Source organism: Bufo bufo, chromosome 8, assembly GCF_905171765.1.
Source record: "Bufo bufo chromosome 8, aBufBuf1.1, whole genome shotgun sequence".
Classification (NCBI taxonomy): domain Eukaryota; kingdom Metazoa; phylum Chordata; class Amphibia; order Anura; family Bufonidae; genus Bufo; species Bufo bufo.
In genome coordinates, this window is record NC_053396.1 from 128,785,691 (window position 1) to 128,804,155 (window position 18,465).

An 18,465-nucleotide genomic window follows, 5' to 3' on the forward strand; every position below is an offset into this window, starting at 1 on the left:
GCCTCCTGGGGATGACTTGTCTGGGGGTGAACCCATGCAGCTGGGGTTTGCTCGCCTGTCCGAGGGGGAGAGGGTACTCCGGAGACGCGAGGGCCGATGCATGTACTGTGGTCTCGGTGGGCATTTTCGGTTGGCATGTCCGAACCGTCCGGGAAACGCTCGCACCTGAGATCCTGTCGGGGGCAGATCTTGGGTGGAGTCTCCTCGTCCCCGGTTTCCCGTGTTGACAAACCCCTGATCACTGTTGTCCTCTCCTGGGTCGGGGGCTCGGTGACGACCCAGGCGTTGGTGGACTCTGGTGCTGGTGGTTTGTTCATTGATAATGTGTTCGCTGCCGCCAATTCCATTCCTCTGCAGGCTCGAGGTTCCCCACTGGCTCTTGAGGCGATAGACGGCAGACCCCTTCTGCCGCCACACGTGACTCATGAGACCCTTCCAGTGGGGATAGCCATTGGTGCCATTCACAGAGAGTCTGTCTGCCTCCAGGTTATTTCGTCTCCACACTACTCGGTGGTCTTGGGGTACCCCTGGCTCCGGAAGCATAATCCGACTTTCGATTGGAGATCGGCCGAGATCCTCTCGTGGTCACCGCAGTGTGGGGCTAGTTGCATCCATGGGTCTGTCAAGTTGCTGTGTACTTCCTCGGACTCTCTGTTGCCTCCTGAATACGAGGAGTACCGGGATGTATTCGATAAGGTGCGCGCGGTTGCCCTACCTCCGCACCGCCCATACGATTGTGCCATAGAGGTACAATCTGGTGCCGTTCCTCCTCGTGGCAAAGTCTATCCACTGTCGGTAGCGGAGAATGAGGCCATGGAGGAGTACGTGAGGGAGGCGCTTTCAAGCGGACACATTCGCAAATCCTCGTCCCCGGCAGGGGCTGGATTTTTCTTTGTGAAAAAGAAGGGCGGTGAGTTGAGGCCTTGCATCGATTACAGGGGTCTCAATCGCATCACGATCAAGAACGCTTACCCGATACCCTTGATTTCCGAGCTGTTCGATCGCCTTAAAGGGGCCACGGTCTTTACCAAACTCGACCTGAGGGCGGCATATAACCTGGTAAGGATCAAGGCGGGCGATGAGTGGAAGACCGCGTTTAACACCAGGACCGGTCATTATGAATCCTTGGTTATGCCCTTTGGGTTGTGCAATGCGCCCGCAGTCTTTCAGGAATTCATCAACGATGTTTTCCGTGACCTGTTGCAGCAGTGTGTGGTGGTCTATTTGGATGACATCTTGGTATATTCTGAATCCATGGAGGCCCACATTCTGGATGTCAGACGAGTGTTGCAACGGTTACGAGAGAACAAGCTGTTCAGGTAAGCTTGAGAAATGCGAATTTCACCGATCCCAGGTAACCTTCTTAGGTTACATCATTTCCGCTGAGGGGTTCTCCATGGATCCTGAGAAGGTTTCGGCTGTCTTACAGTGGCCCCAGCCCAGTGGTCTTCGTTCCCTGCAGCGCTTTTTGGGCTTCGCCAATTATTATCGGAAGTTCATCAGGGACTTTTCCATGCTAGCCAAGCCTCTCACGGATCTGACCAGGAAGGGCAGTAATTCCCAGGTCTGGCCGCTCGAGGCCATCCGAGCTTTTGAGGCTCTAAAGTCCGCCTTTGTGTCGGCTCCGATTCTGTCGCATCCCAACCCTGGGTTGCCCTTTGTCCTCGATGTGGACGCGTCTGAGACGGGAGTAGGCGCCCTTCTGTCTCAGCGTAGAACACCAGAGGGTCCTCTGCTTCCTTGTGGGTTTTACTCCCGGAAACTGTCTTCCGCGGAGTGCAACTATCAGATTGGTGACAGGGAGTTATTGGCCATCGTGCAGGCCCTTAAAGAATGGAGGCACTTGCTCGAGGGTTCGGTGGTTCCGGTCCTCATCCTGACGGACCACAAGAATCTGACCTACCTTTCTGAGGCCAAGAGATTGACACCACGTCAGGCCAGATGGGCTCTGTTCTTGTCACGTTTTAATTACGTGGTCTCCTACCTACCCGGTTCCAAGAACATCAGGGCGGATGCCTTATCACGGCAGTACTCCGAGCTGTCCAGGGAGGAGTCGATTCCGACTTCGGTCATACCTCCGAATCAGATCTTGGCCGCCATTCGCACCAGCCTGACCTCTCCCCTGGGTGAGCAGATTTTGGCGGCTCAATCTGGTGCTCCCTCTGGGAGACCCAACGGCAGATGTTTTGTGCCTGAGGAGTTGCGCACTCGGTTGTTGCGAACCTACCATAACTCCAAGACCGCGGGGCATCCTGGAAAGAATCAGCTGTCCTGGGCTGTTTCACGTCTGTTCTGGTGGCCTTCCCTACGTTCCGACATCGCCGCATATGTAGCGGCATGCTCCGTTTGTGCCCAGAGTAAGTCCCCTCGGCACCTTCCGTTGGGCCTTCTGCAACCCATAGCCACCGGGGAGCGCCCATGGTCACACCTGGGGATGGATTTCATTGTGGACCTCCCTGCATCCCGAGGCCATACGGTCATTCTCATGATTGTGGATCGGTTTTCCAAAATGTGCCACTGTGTTCCTCTCAAGAAGTTACCCTCTGCACAAGAGTTGGCCACGATTTTTGCCAGGGAGGTCTTCCGGTTGCACGGTTTGCCCAAGGAGATTGTGTCGGATCGGGGGAGTCAGTTTGTGTCCAGGTTCTGGCGCGCCTTTTGCTCCCAGTTGGGGATTCATCTCTCCTTCTCCTCGGCCTACCACCCTCAGTCCAATGGGGCCGCAGAACGATCCAATCAGGCCTTGGAGCAATTCCTTCGTTGCTATGTCTCCGATCACCAAGACAATTGGGTTGACCTCCTGCCTTGGGCTGAGGTTGCCAGGAACACGGCGGTAAACTCTTACTCTGGGACGTCTCCCTTCATGGCCAATTATGGGTTCCAACCTGCCGTGTTACCGGAGGTATTCTCTCCCCAGGATATTCCGGCTGTGGAGGATCACCTTTCCGTCCTACGTGCTTCTTGGGTACTGATCCAGAAGTCCCTTGAGGTCTCTGCGCAGCGCCAGAGACTCCAGGCTGATCGCAGACGAGCGCCTGCTCCTTCCTACCAGGTCGGAGACCGTGTATGGTTGTCCACCCGCAACCTCAACCTTCGAGTGCCCACTCCCAAGCTGGCGCCTCGCTTTGTTGGTCCCTTCCGAGTGCTTCGCAGGGTAAACCCGGTAGCCTATGCCCTTGCGCTTTCCTCCTGGCATGCGGATCTCCAACGTGTTTCATGTCTCCCTGTTGAAGCCACTGGTGTGTAATCGTTTCACTTCCTCGGTTCCTCGGCCTCGTCCGGTCCAAGTGGGTAATCGTGAGGAGTATGAGGTGAGCAATATCCTGGACTCACGCCTGGTCCGCGGTCGGGTGCAGTTTTGGTCCATTGGCGTGGTTATGGTCCAGAGGAGCGTTCCTGGGTTCCCTCCGCAGATGTCCATGCTCCTGCCTTGCTCCGAGCCTTCCACGCACGCTTCCCTCAGAAACTGTTCTTTACTCCGCGGAGGAGGGGCCCTTGAGGGGGAGGTACTGTCATGGTCTTACCTTCTTGCTGTTCTCCTTCGTTTGACATGTGCTGGCGGCCATCTTGGTTTCTGGGTTTCTTGTAGCCTCCCACCCTGCGGCTCCTCCTTCCCACTGGGAGGAGCTGGATGCCCTAGCTCATATATATAGGAGGTCTGTGGCTTCAGTTCCTTGCTTGGTCCTCCTGTGTTCACATGCTTCTAGACTGCTGCTGCTTCTGGTTCCTGATCCTGATTTCGTGCGACTACCCTGCTGGGTCCTGATCCTGGTTTCGTCCGACTACCCTGCTGGTTCCTGATCCTGGCTTCGTCTGACTACCCTGCTGGTTCCTGATCCTGGCTTCGTCTGACTACCCTTCTGGTTCCTGACCTCTGGCTTCGCAAAGACTCTGCTTCGGTTTCGCCATCCGTTTGGACTTTTGCTTTACAGCTTTATTTTCAATAAAGCCTTCTTATTTTCACTTATCCCTTGTTGTACGTCTGGTTCATGGTTCCGTGACAAACTTGGGAATGCTTTTACTTATCCAAGCCATTTTGAGAATGTTTTCTCGTGACACATTGTACCTCACATTAGTGGGCAATTTGCACTGATATGTTTTACCTGTATTTATTAAATAATCCCACATTTACCAAAAATTTGGAATACTTCACTATTTTCTAAATTAGAATCTCACTGCTTTTACGACAGATAGTGATACCTCATAAAATGGTTATGAATTAACATTCACCATATGTCTACTTTATGTTGACATCCTTTTGTAAATGTAATTTAATTTTTTTAGGACGTTAGAAGGCTTAGAATTTTAGAAGCAAAATCTATTTTTTAAGGACCAATTCAGATTTGAAGTCACTTTGAGGAGCTTGCATAATAGAAACCACCCATAAATGACCCCATTATAGAAACTACACCCCTCAATTTATTTCAAACATATTTTAGAAGAAGCTTACATACCAGAAACCACCCATAAATAAGCCCATTAAAAAAGTGACATTTTGGAAACCACACCACCCAAATAATTTTTAACGGGTTTAGGCTACTTTTACACTTGCGTTCAGAGCTGGTCCGTCTGATGTCTGCACAGACGGATCCGCTCCTATAATGCAGACGTTTGGATCCGTTCAGAACGGATCCGTCTGCAATATAGTTTAAAAAAAATTCTAAGTGTGAAAGTAGTTCAGACGGATCCGTCCAGACTTTACATTGAAAGTCAATGGGGGACGGATCCGTTTGAAAATTGAGCCATACTGTGTCAACTTCAAACGGATCCGTCCCCATTGACTTATATTGTAAGTCTGGACGGATCCATTTGCCTCCGCACGGCCAGCGGACACCCGAACGCTGCAAGCAGCGTTCAGGTGTCCGCTTGCTGAGGCGGAGGCGGAGGCTGAACGCTGCCAGACTGATGCATTCTGAGCGGATCCGCATCCACTCAGAATGCATTAGGGCAGTACGGATGCGTTCCGGGCCGCTTGTGAGACCCTTCAAACGGAGCTCACAAGCGGAGCCCCGAACGCTAGTGTGAAAGTAGCCTTAGTGAGCACTTTGACCCCACAAGCATTTCATAGAATTTATAAATACTTGGCTGTAAAAATGAAAAAATACTTTTTTTTTAAAAGAAAATTGTGTTTTAGGCCCAAACTTTCTTTTTCATAAGGGATAAAAGGAGAATGACAATTTCTTACCCATTTCTCCTGAATATAGAAACACCCATTGTCACGGATGGTGTAACAGAAAACTAGAAGACACAAATGAAGATCCGACTGACTTGATCCAAAACTAAGGAACCAACGGGTAAGCCCTGTAAGCCCTAGCTCTCTCCCTTAGCTGCTCAGCCTATGCAAAAATCTCAATGGTAGAAATTTGCATACCCTCGTTCCTCGACTGTATGACTCCTAAACACCCTATAATAGTGAGGGGACACGACCACCGGCTCCCTACACTTAATACGGAGGGAGTCAGGGTCACCTCGGATCAAGCAAACAGGAAAACAAAGATAAATGAACAGACTTATCTGTAGCAGCATCAGTTGTAGCATCCAGCATGCACACACTCCAGGAAGTTGTATAAACCGCAAAGTGAAGCAGTATGGGAGGGGATTTAAAGGGATGCAATCAGTGCAACTAGATAACAGCTGAGAGAGGGAAACGAGATGACAAAACGAAAGCAAAACAAAAGAACCTCAAGCAGGAGGTTCTAAAGAGCGTCTGTCAGAGCTTCACAGATGTCTGGTGGTGACACCCATTTGTGGTCGTCTACTGTTTGGGGATCTGGATTTTATAATATGGAATTTGCTAAGATGGATTTTAAAGGCTATAACTTTTTTTTATTTGTTTGTTCACTGAGCTGTGTGAGGTCTCATTTTTTGCGGGACAAGCTATAAAGAATGTATTGGTACCATTTTGGTGGTACAATAGGCTTTCTGATCGCTTTTTATGAAATTTTTTGGGAGGGGGTGAGGTGGGCAATTCTGTCCAGGGTTTTTAATTTTTATGGGGTTCACCTTGTGCTATATATGATATGATAACTTTATACCACAGGTTAAAATGATTATAGTGATACCAAATTTTAGGTAGCTGTTTCATGTTTTAATACTTTTGCTTAATAATATCAGTTTTTATTAAAAAATCTGTTATATTCTGCATCACCATGGACTAACATCCATAGGAAAAAAAAATGTATGCAAATGTAAATGTCTGAGGGGTTCTCTTTTGCTGGACCATTTTGGGGTACATAAGGCTTTTTGATAGCTTGGCTTTATGTTTTTTGGGAGGCAGGTGACTGAAAATTGCTGTTTTGGCATTGTTTATTATTTGTTTTACGGAATTCAGGTGATGGGTAGATCATGGGTTATTTTTGTATTTACACTTGTGTCATTCATGAGGCCATACAAGACCTTTTGGGGGGGGGGGGGATTTAACATTCCTTTTATTTCTTAATTGCAGATTTCTCATGTAACTGGGGCTGACATAGTAGCCCCAGTTACAGGGGTAATACAGCCCCCAGAGAGGCTTTACAGCGCTATACAACACTGTACAGCCTCACTGCAGAACTGACCGAGGTCTTGGAAGACGTGCCAGCTCCTGCAGTTTCCTAGCCCCGGCGGTCCACATGATCGCTAGGGCTAGAACAGGATATGGCATAGCGCTTCCTGAGCTGTATACACAGCACTCGATCTAAAAGGCAGGGACACTGAAGAACCACCCCTACCTTCTCTATGGAGTGTCCTGCTGTCACTGACAGCGGACCCCCTGTTCAGTAGCTGCACGATTAATGTGGGTGGTCAGGAACCGGTTAAAGAGTCACTGCACTTTCACACAATTTTATTTCATTTAATAGAGGATGGTATAACTAGCAAATTTCTAAATCCCTTCATTTATAAAAATATGTTTGCATCCACCTGAAAAAAGCTGTAAAGTTAAGGCCATTAGGGGTTTCACTTCCACCTTACTTGCAGTCCACTGCCTGTTGTCAGGTAAGATCTATCCTTGGTAACAAACACCCAGAAGACGACTAAGAGGAAGTGGGGACATGCCAGAACTATCTGAGATAATGAGCCATATGGAAGGAGGAATGGAAGGAGGGACTAGAACAGTACAGAAGGAAAGGTGTAGGGTAAAAAATATACATAAACCTCTCAAATGTATGTATACTAATGCCAGAAGCCTGACTAATAAAACTGGTGAACTGGAATTGGTGATGTGTGAGGAGGACTATGACATAGTGGGAATAACTGAGACATGGCTGGATGAAAGCTATGACTGGGCAGTTAATGTACAAGGTTACAGTCTGTTTAGAAAGGATCGTCAAAACCGGAGAGGGGGAGGGGTCTGCCTTTATATAAAGTTCCTGTCTAAAGCCCACAGTCCGAGAAAATATAAGTGAGGGACATGAACATGTGGAGTCACTGTGGGTAGAGATACATGGAGCTAAAAACAACAATAAATTACTAATAGGAGTTTACTATAAACCACCGAATATACCAGAGTCCACAGAAAATCTACTACTAAACGAGATAGACGAGGCGGCAAATCATAATGAGGTGGTTATTATGGGGGACTTCAACTACCCAGATATAGACTGGGAAACTGAAACTTGTATATCTCATAAGGGAAACAGGTTCGTGGCAATAACCAAAGACAATTACCTCTCCCAACTGGTTCAGGACCCGACTAGAGGGACGGCCATACTGGACTTAGTATTAACTAATAGACCTGACAGAACAACAGACGTGCAGGTTGGGGGACACCTGGGAAATAGTGACCATAAAGTAATAACCTTCCAATTATCATTCAAAAGAGCGTTTCTACAGGGAGGAACAAAAATACCAAACTTCAAAAAAGCTAAATTTAGCCAACTAAGAGAGGCCATAGGCCAAACTAACTGGGACAAAGTCCTCACAAATACAGACACAAAATGGGATATCTTTAAAAACATCCTAAAAACTCATTGTGAGAGGTACATACCGTATGGTAATAAAAGGTTAAGGAACAAAAAGAAACCAATGTGGATAAATATAACTGTAAAGAAAGCAATAAATGACAAAAAGAAAGCATATAAAACACTAAAACAGGAGGGTAGCACGGAAGCACTGAAAAACTATAAGGAAAAAAATAGAACATGTAAAAAACAAATAAAAGCGGCCAAATTAGAGACCGAGAGATTAATTGCCAAAGAGAGTAAAACTAACCCTAAAATGTTCTTCAATTATATAAATGTTAAAAAGTATAAATCTGAAGGTGTTGGCCCTTTAAAGAGTAATGAGGGGGGAGTCGCAGAGAGCGACGAGGAGAAAGCAAAGCTGTTAAATATTTTTTTCTCCAATGTATTCACTGAGGAAAATAAACTGTCAGATGACATGCAGAATGTAAAAATAAATTCCCCATTAAAAGTGTCCTGTCTGACCCAGGAAGAAGTACATCAGCGACTTAAAAAGATTAAAATAGACAAATCGCCAGGACCGGATGACATACACCCCCGTATCCTAAAGGAATTAAGTAATGTCATAGCCAGACCCTTATTTCTGATATTTGCAGACTCTATACTGACAGGGAATGTCCCACAGGATTGGCGCGTGGCATATGTGGTGCCAATATTCAAAAAGGGGCCAAAAACAGAGCCTGGAAACTATAGGCCGGTAAGTTTAACATCTGTTGTGGGTAAACTGTTGAAGGTTTTCTGAGAGATGCTATATTAGAGCATCTCAACGGAAATAAGCAAATAACGCCATATCAGCATGGCTTCGTGAGGATCGGTCATGTCAGACTAATTTAATCAGTTTCTATGAGGAGTAAGTTCTAGACTTGACAGCGGCGAATCAATGGATGTCGTATATCTGGACTTCTCCAAAGCATTTGACACTGTACCACATAAAAGGTTAGTATATAAAATGAGAATGCTCGGACTGGGAGAAAACATCTGTATGTGGGTAAGTAACTGGCTGAGTGATAGAAAACAGAGGGTGGTTTATTATTAACGGTACACACTCAGATTGGGTCACTGTCACTAGTGGAGTACCTCAGGGGTCAGTCTTGGGCCCTATTCTCTTCAATATATTTATTAATGATCTTGTAGAAGGCTTGCATAGTAAAGTATCAATTTTCGCAGATGACACTAAACTGTGTAAAGTAATTTACACTGATGAGGACAGTATACTACTACAGAGGGATCTGGATAGATTGGAGGCTTGGGCAGATAAGTGGCAGATGAGGTTTAACACTGATAAATGTAAAGTTATGCACATGGGAAGGAAAAATGCAAGTCACCCGTACATACTAAATGGTAAAACACTCGGTAACACTGACATGGAAAAGGATCTAGGAATTTTAATAAACAGCAAACTAAGCAGCAAAAACCAGTGTCAGGCAGCTGCTGCCAAGGCCAACAAGATAATGGGTTGCATCAGAAGGGGCATAGATTCCCGTGATAGGAACATAGTCCTACCACTTTACACATCGCTAGTCAGACCACACATGGAGTACTGTGTACAGTTCTGGGCTCCTGTAAACAAGGCAGACATAGCAGAGCTGAAGAGGGTTCAGAGGAGGGCAACTAAAGTAATAACTGGAATGGGGCAACTACAGTACCCTGAAAGATTATCAAAATTAGGGTTATTCACTTTAGAAAAAAGACGACTGAGGGGAGATCTAATTAATATGTATAAATATATCAGGGGTCAGTACAGAGATCTATCCCATCAGCTATTTATCCCCAGGACTGTGACTGTGACGAGGGGACATCCTCTGCGTCTGGAGGAAAGAAGGTTTGTACACAAACATAGAAGAGGATTCTTTACGGTAAGAGCAGTGAGACTATGGAACTCTCTGCCTGAGGAGGTGGTGATGGTGAGTACAATAAAGGAATTCAAGAGGGGCCTGGACGTATTTCTGGAGCTTAATAATATTACAGGCTATAGCTACTAGAGAGGGGTCGTTGATCCAGGGAGTTATTCTGATTGCCTGATTGGAGTCGGGAAGGAATTTTTTATTCCCCTAAAGTGGAGAAAATTGGCTTCTACCTCACAGGGTTTTTGGCCTTCCTCTGGATCAACTTGCAGGATAACAGGCCGAACTGGATGGACAAATGTCTTTTTTCAGCCTTATGTACTATGTTACTATGTTACTATGTTACTATAAAACAACTGCTTCTACACTGCTTCTAAGCCTCCTAGTTTTCTGTAAGTGTGATTTCCCCCTCCTTAACAGTTTTCTGAGCTCCCCTAGAAGAAAACAAACATAGAAAGGAAGTAAGGTCACTGCATACAGTACTGGAACATCCAAGAGAAGGGAGACAACCACTGCTTGTGAGTGAAATGCATGTAGCTGTGCAGTTGAAACAATGAATAATAAGACAGAGAGAGAATTATGGAGCCATTATAGAAACTATTTTTTTTTAATACTCAGGTATGCTTTAATGAAATTAACATGGACATGCTTGAAATGACAGTACACTATCCTAGCCTGCAGTGTATTCTATTTAATAGCTTGAAAGCTGATGCCAGGTTCCCTTTAATGTAAATACAAAGCATCCCTAAGGAAGTCTAACGTTTAATTGAACAAAGCCTTAACCCCTTAAGGACTCAGCCCTATTTCACCTTAAGGACTTGGCCATTTTTTGCAAATCTGACCAGTGTCACTTTAAGTGCTGATAACTTTAAAACGCTTTGACTTATCCAGGCCATTCTGAGATTGTTTTTTCGTCACATATTGTACTTCATGACACTGGTAAAATGAAGTAAAAAAAAATCATTTTTATTTATGAAAAAATACCAAATTTACCAAAAAATGTCTCTACTTCTATAATACATGGTAATATCTCCAAAAATAGTTATTACTTTACATTCCCCATATGTCTACTTCATGCTTGGATCATTTTGGGAATGATATTTTATTTTTTGGGGATGTTACAAGGCTTAGAAGTTTAGAAGCAAATGTTGAAATTTTTCCGAAATTTTCAAAAACCCAATTTTAGGGACCAGTTCAGGTCTGAAGTCACTTTGCGAGGCTTACATAATAGAAACCACCCAAAAATGACCCCATTCTATAAACTACACCCCTCAAGGTAAACTGATTTTACAAACTTTGTTAACCCTTTAGGTGTTCCACAAGAATTAATGGAAAATAGAGATACAATTTCAAAATTTCACTTTTTTGGCAGATTTTCCATTTTAATAATTTTTTTCCAGTTACAAAGCAAGGGTTAACAGCCAAACAAAACTCAATATTTATGGCCCTTATTCTGTAGTTTACAGAAACACCCCATATGTGGTCGTAAACCGCTGTACGGGCACACGGCAGGGCGCAGAAGGAAAGGAAGGCCATACGGTTTTTGGAAGGCAGGTTTTGCTGGACTGGTTTTTTGACACCATGTCCCATTTGAAGCCCCCTGATGCACCCCTAGAGTAGAAAATCCATTAAAGTGACCCCATCTAAGAAACTACACCCCTCAAGGTATTCAAAACTGATTTTACAAACGTCGTTAACCCTTTCGGTGTTCCACAAGAATTAATGGAAAATAGAGATACAATTTCCAAATTTCACTTTTTTGGCAGATTTTCCATTTTTATAATTGTTTTCCGGTTACAAAGCAAGGGTTAACAGCCAAACAAAACTCAATATTTATGGCCCTGATTCTGTAGTTTACAGAAACACCCCATATGTGGTCGTAAACAGCTGTACGGGCACACGGCATGGCGCAGAAGGAAAGGAATGCCATACGGTTTTTGGAAGGCAGATTTTGCTGGACTGTTTTTTTTTACACCATGTCCCATTTGAAGCCCCCCTGATGCACCCCTAGAGTAGAAACTCCAAAAAATTGGCCCCATTTTAGAAACTACGGGATAGGGTGGCAGTATTTTTGGTACTAGCTTAGGGTACATATGATTTTTGGTTGCTCTATATTACACTTTTTGTGAGGCAAGATAACAAGAAATAGCTGTTTTGGCACCGTTTTTATTTTTTGTTATTTACAACATTCATCTGACAGGTTAGATCATGTGATATTTTTATAGACCAGGTTGTCACGGATGCGGCGATACCTAATATGTATACTTTTTTTTTATTTATGTAAGTTTTACACAATGATTTCATTTTTAAAGCAAAAATTTTTCAGTTTTTGGGCGATTATCTTGGGTAGGCAATGATTTTTGCGGGATGAGATGACGGTTTAATTGGCACTATTTTGGGGTGCGTGTGACGTTTTGATCGCTTGCTATTACACTTTTTGTGATGTAAGGTGACAAAAAATGGTTTATTTAGCACAGTTTTTATATAAATTTTTTACGGTGTTCATCTGAGGGTTTAGGTCATGTGATATTTTTATAGAGCCGGTCGATACGGACGCGGCGATACCTAATATGTATACTTTTTATTTATTTATGTAAGTTTTACACAATAATATAATTTTTAAAATAAAAAAAAAATCATGTTTTAGTGTCTCCATATTCTGAGAGCCATAGTTTTTTCAGTTTTTGGGCGATTATCTTAGGTAGGGTCTAATTTTTTGCGGGATGAGATGACGGTTTTATTGGCACTATTTTGGGGTGCATATGAATTTTTGATCGCTTGCTATTACACTTTTTGTGATGTAAGGTGACAAAAAATGGTTTATTTAGCACAGTTTTAATTTTTTATTTTTTACGGTGTTCATCTGAGAGGTTATGTCATGTGATATTTTTAAAGAGACGGTCGATACGAACGCAGCGATACCAAATATGTATACTTTTTTTTATTTATGTAAGTTTTACACAATAACAGCTTTTTTCAAACAAAAAAAAAGATGTTTTAGTGTCATCATATTCTGAGCTATAGTTTTTTTATTTTTTGGGCGATTGTCTCAGGTAGGGGCTCTTTTTTTGCGGGATGAGGTGACGGTTAGATTAGTACTATTTTGGTGGGCAAACGCCTTTTTCATCGCTTGCTGTTGTACTTTGTGATGTAAGGTGGCCAAAAAATGGTTTATTTAGCACAGTTTTTATTTTTTACGGTGTTCATCTGAGGGGTTAGGTCATGTGATATATTTATAGAGCCGGTCGATACGGACGCGGCGATGCCTAATATTTATACTTTTTTTCCCCCCTAATTGTTACCAATTTTTTTTAACTTTATTCGGGGAAAATGACGTTTTTGTTTATTTTTAAATTTTTAAAAAAAAATTTGGGGGGAAAACTTTATTTTTTCAACTTTTCTTTCCACTTTATTTTTTGTCCCACTTTGGGACTTGAACTTTGGGGGGTATATTCCTTTACAATGCATTCCAATACTTCTGTATTAGAATGCATTGGCTGTATGAGTAATACTGTGTAATACCAGGGGGCTGGATCTCACAGGCTCTTCACCGGAAGACATCGCGCTGCCTTCCATGCCATTGGGTCCCCCCTACAGCTGCATGGGGACCCGATGGCAACCGCAGGTAAATCCGCAAACTGCAGGTCAATTCAGACCTGCGGTTTGCGGCGATCGCTGATACGGGGGGGGCACATGACCCCCCCGGCGTTGTGACAGAATGCCCGCTGAATGATTTCAGTGGGCATCATGTCCCGATTAACCCCCGCCGCGCCGCATTCGCATTCGCGGTTTAAACCCATGACGTACCGGTACATCAGGGGTCCTTAAGGACTAAGGGAAACATGCCGTACCGGTACGTCATGCGTCCCTAAGGGGTTAAAGGAAACATCTTCCTTTATATATGATGTAGCTATTTATTTATTATTTATTTTTTATCTTTAAAAACTTTCTTGGGAAGGACCATACTAGAGGTGCACATTTCAATACTGTGTTGTCCTGTATAGACATTATCAGGGCATATCTGATAATTTAAATAAATAGGAGTTTAGTGACAGAGAAAAGTGTATAGAGTATAGCCCCTCCCCCAGGGAACAGGAATTGACAGAGGTGATGCATACAGAGCTTTGTCTCTGTGTATAGTGCTACTATCCTGCCTTAGGTCTCATGCACACGACCGTATTTTATGATCAAAAAATATGGATGACGTCCGTGTGCATTCCGTATTTTGCGGAACGGAACAGCTGGCCCCTAATATAACTACTATCCTTGTCCGTAATGTGGACAATAATAGGACAAGTTCTATTTTTTTGTGGAACGGAAATACGGACATATGGACATACGCAAACGAAATGCACATGGAGTACCTTCAGTTTTGTTTTGCAGACCAATTGGAACAAATGGTTCCGCATATGGTCCACAAAAAAAAAGTAACAGGCACAGAAAGAAAATACGTTTGTGTGCATGAGCCCTTAGGCTGCTGATTCAGTCCCAGTTTACACAGAAAAGCTGACAAGATGCAAAAAATAGGAAATGTCAGACTAGCGAACCGCACCAGTACTGGTGGAATGGGAGTAGCTAGAAGTAAAATAAAAACACTTCTCGAGTCAGTGATGATTTAACTGCAAAGGCATGCAGCCCATTGAACTTTTGTGAGGACATGACAGATCATCTTTTACATTGTATTTAGCCAAAAAACTAATTAGTTCACCGCTTGTAACCAATTTATCAGAATGCATAATGAGTCATGGTTAATCATGGAAACAGTCAAAGTTTCTGCATCAAAAAATCTCACATTTCATCAGATGGCAATCTTTCCATGTACTCGTACATTAACCAACCCTAATGCAAGATTTAATTAAGATTTAAATTGAGACGTTACTTACATTTTTTTTTACAATTTTTGCGTTAATCAATTATCCACATAATCATTCATAAACCAATATCAGCCACCAATTCCACTGGGAATCCAACAAACTCTGTTACCTCACAGTTGGCTTTATTAGTTTAGCATATCTAGCCTAAATGCTTCAAGACAAGAACTGAGTGACCATTCTAGTGTTTGGCTTAAAGAGGCTGTTCACCATTTTTTTTTGTATGCCTGCTGCACCTGTGGGAAAATCCATACCTGCTCACTGCCGCTCTGTTCTGTCCCCTGTTCTCGACAATGGTCTTCTGCACAGACAGTGTCACATACGCCACTGCAGCCAATGACTGGTCTTAATGTAGATGTGTCCCCAAGTGGTAAGTCACTGCTGGGTCACATGCTGATTGGGGACATGTCATCACTAAGGCCAGTCATCGACTGCAGCAGCGCACGTGACCCCATCCATCTGAAAGTTTACCGGAAGACTACAGAAGAGAGTCAGGGAGCCGCAAAAAGAGTGTTGGGGAGCAGGTGGTTATACTTTTTTCAACAGGTGGAGCAGGCTTGTCTTTAAATTGAAAAAAGTGCAAAAAGCTAGAAAAACCATTTAATGTTGGAATGTAAAAAGAGGAAATAGTTTTTAATTAAATTTACATTAAAGGGGTTTTCCGTCATTTTTTTTTTTTTACTGATGACCTATCCTCAGTATCTGATTGGTGGGGGTCCGAAAAGCAGTAGCACCGACATGTTCATGGGTCATGTGGCCAAGGAGCAGATCAGCCCCATTCAAATGAATGGGGCTGAGCGCGATATCAAGAGCACAACCGCTATACAATGTAAGGAGCCGTGCTTTGTAAACTGCGAGAAGGTTGCAGCGCTCACAGGAGCACCAATGCCTTCTCAAACAGCTGTTAGGTCATCAGTAAAAAAAAATCTCATAAAACCCTTTTAAATTTACATTTTGCGATGTCAATATTTAATCCAAAGCCTGATCACTAGTGACAGTACAATCATAATGAATCCACCTGTTACCAAGGTAAAAATTAATACTGTGTAAATGTATGTAACATTTCTTGTGGCAGTATATCATTTTAAATTACATGTGAAAATGCTTGCTTGAATATTTATGATAATTGTGTCATTTTGTACGCATTTTTCTATGCATTTTTACATCTACTAACCTCAATAATACCATTAAAGCCCCATATACCAAAACACTGCATGTATTGAGTTGGCGCCTGCGCAGTGAGTCGCAGCCAGGTACTCTGAAGATCGGCTCACCACACAGACACTGAAAATGAAACAGAAGGGCGCATGGTTAGAATCTCAGGTTCATCGCGTCTGAAGAAAAAAAGCAATGAGCCATCAATCAGAAGGAAAGAAGCAGGGTGGGGATGTGGCTAGTTTGTCTTTGAGCATAAAGACCGCTGTCCCCTTGATTTCAAGCAGCCAGTTTGCATACGCTGATGAATAAAGTTGTATTTTGACAACGTTTTCCATCAGGTGAAACAGGCTATAGCTGTGAGCTACTGTAGGCAGTTGGGGAGGCATTATGGTGAGGTCTGTGTGTTTTCAGGCCATGATGCATTGCTCTCCTGAGAGTGGCATATGGGGTTATTGTCCAGTCCAGGGTAACAGTAGTTAAGTGGGGCTGCTACACCTCTCCTCTCTAGAAAGGCTGATGTTCTGTTCAGTTTTGTGAGAAGTTAGTTTTGCCTTCTCAAATAGCTGATTTGTGGGGGATCCGGGTGTCAGACCCCCACCAATCAGACACTGATAGGTCCTCAGTAAAAAAAAAAGTCTCAGAAAACCCCCTTAAAGAGATGAGCAGCACTGGAACATCGCAGGGGAGGAGCCAGCCTGGTGATGAGAAGCCAGGCTCTGACACCTGCCCCTGAGGAAGAAAATTTTCATTTTATCCTGGATGTTTAACAGCCATTACAGATACACTTTTTGGCTTCATTGCACTTGTCTACGGTTCCCAGGTCTTCCTAAAGGCAGCTGGGCATTGTAGTGCCAAAGTATTGAGAGAGAAAAAATTTGCATCAGTCTGGCTGAATTAGAGAGAAAGTACAGATATATAGGAATATATAGGAAGACTGACCATGTCGGCCTTCTTTGTCCTCCTGCCTTCCACCCCACAACTCACCAACACCAGGGGCACCCCAACCACCAACAGGCAGGGTACCTTTCACCAGGATGTTTCCCCCAAGGATAACAAAGGGTAAACCCCTCCATTCACTGTGCACTGGCCCCAGGGAGCGCAGCGGAGGACCATAGACACCGTTAGGACTACCACCACCATCAGGCCTCTACTACCGTGCCCGTTCCCCCACCTCCTGTCCATGACGTTGCATGAATACTAAAGAGTTACTGATTCTGAACAATTAACACGAATGCATCATTTTAAGTTGCACCGCCAGACTGTTAAGTCTGAAGACAAAAAAAAAGAAGAAAAAAAAGCAAGAATCAATTCTGTCTCCAAGAAATGAAATCCTGTTAATGAGTTCCAAAAGATCTATCAGACGCTTATCTTTACAGATTAACTAACAGAATGGGGCACTTCAAAGGGCTTATATTTTCCATCTGACCCCTTTCTTTAACATATTTTTATTGATGTACATTTCTAAAAGTTATCTAAACTTTTGGATTATTACTGACAACATATAAATGGTCATAGCATAGGTGACTGCAAACCTCAGAATGGCGTCAATCAGCCAGACAAAAAGGTATTTGTCTAGCCGTTTCTCTGCATATTTGCCGGATTACTTCCGGACCACATTATGGTTATGGGGCCAGCTGGCTGTTCCAAGCCAGAACAACCTATCGGATTGGCAGACGCAAGTGTGAAACAAGCCTAAGTAGAAAACAAAATTAAAACATTGGAAAGTAGAGATTACTACTGACCCTCTTGTTCACAGCCTGTATTTGGTATTGCAGCTATTATATAATATATATCATACTATCTAGTGTGATATAATTATAGTGTGATGCTCTGCAATAGGAGGGTCAATGAAATGAAAGTGCATCCAGAAAAGTATACTGCTTTTCAATCACTGCCCAGCAGATATCTATGAAATATTGTACAGTATGTGGCCATATCCGGCACCAGATAAAAAATCCTGGCTTTTAAATGAGAGCAAGGCAGGCTTACTAAGTACATACACCTGTCATGTACATGTACTCAGATATTTTATACCTACACTGAAAGGGAACCCGCCACCATAAAAATACAGTTCAACCTGCAGGTGGCATGTTATATAGCAGGAGAAGCTGAGTAGACTGATATATAATTTTATGAGAAAAGATTCAGTAATTTATTTATTTGCCCCTCTGTTTTTTTTTTTGTTCCCCCAAGTGCTGCGTTACTTGGGGGAACAATTCAGGACCCAGGATCGCGGTGCCCCCGGGTTTTCCACTCTCAGATACTATGGTCACATTTGACCACAGCATTTGAGGGGTTAAATGTCTGTGATCACTGTTATCGCTGATTGCAGACATTAGTCTTGGGTGTCTGCTGTTTAAAACACCAAAATCCCTGTGGCTATAGCACTTGCTGTGCTCGCTTGCAGGCACCATATTTAAAGATCCGACTTCTGCCATATATGTATAACGGCAGTCTGGAAGGGGTTAAAATTGAAAAAACCCTCTCAAATATGTGACTTTTACTGTATATTTTAAATTTATGTCTGAACTAAATCTAGTTGGCACACAACTCAGGCGACAGTAGTGCATTTTTTTAACCCCTTAGGCCTCTTTCACACGGGCATTGCGGGTGCGTTACAGGAAAATGCACGATTTTTCCGAGCGAGTGCAA

At 43.6% G+C, this 18,465-nt stretch overlaps 1 protein-coding gene across 2 annotated transcripts in view; it reads right to left on the bottom strand.

Annotated features, from left to right (window-relative positions):
- Positions 1–18,465, bottom strand: part of CHRDL1 (chordin like 1) — a 130,128-nt gene that overhangs the window by 101,565 nt on the left and 10,098 nt on the right. The window contains exon 2 of one of the 2 annotated variants that reach the window (XM_040405685.1): positions 15,830–15,939. The exons of the other annotated variant lie outside the window; for it this stretch is intronic. Within the exon in view, the coding sequence (XP_040261619.1) occupies positions 15,830–15,871 (42 nt within the window). The 5' untranslated portion in view covers positions 15,872–15,939. The remainder of the gene's footprint in view (positions 1–15,829; positions 15,940–18,465) is intronic. 2 annotated transcript variants of the gene reach the window in all.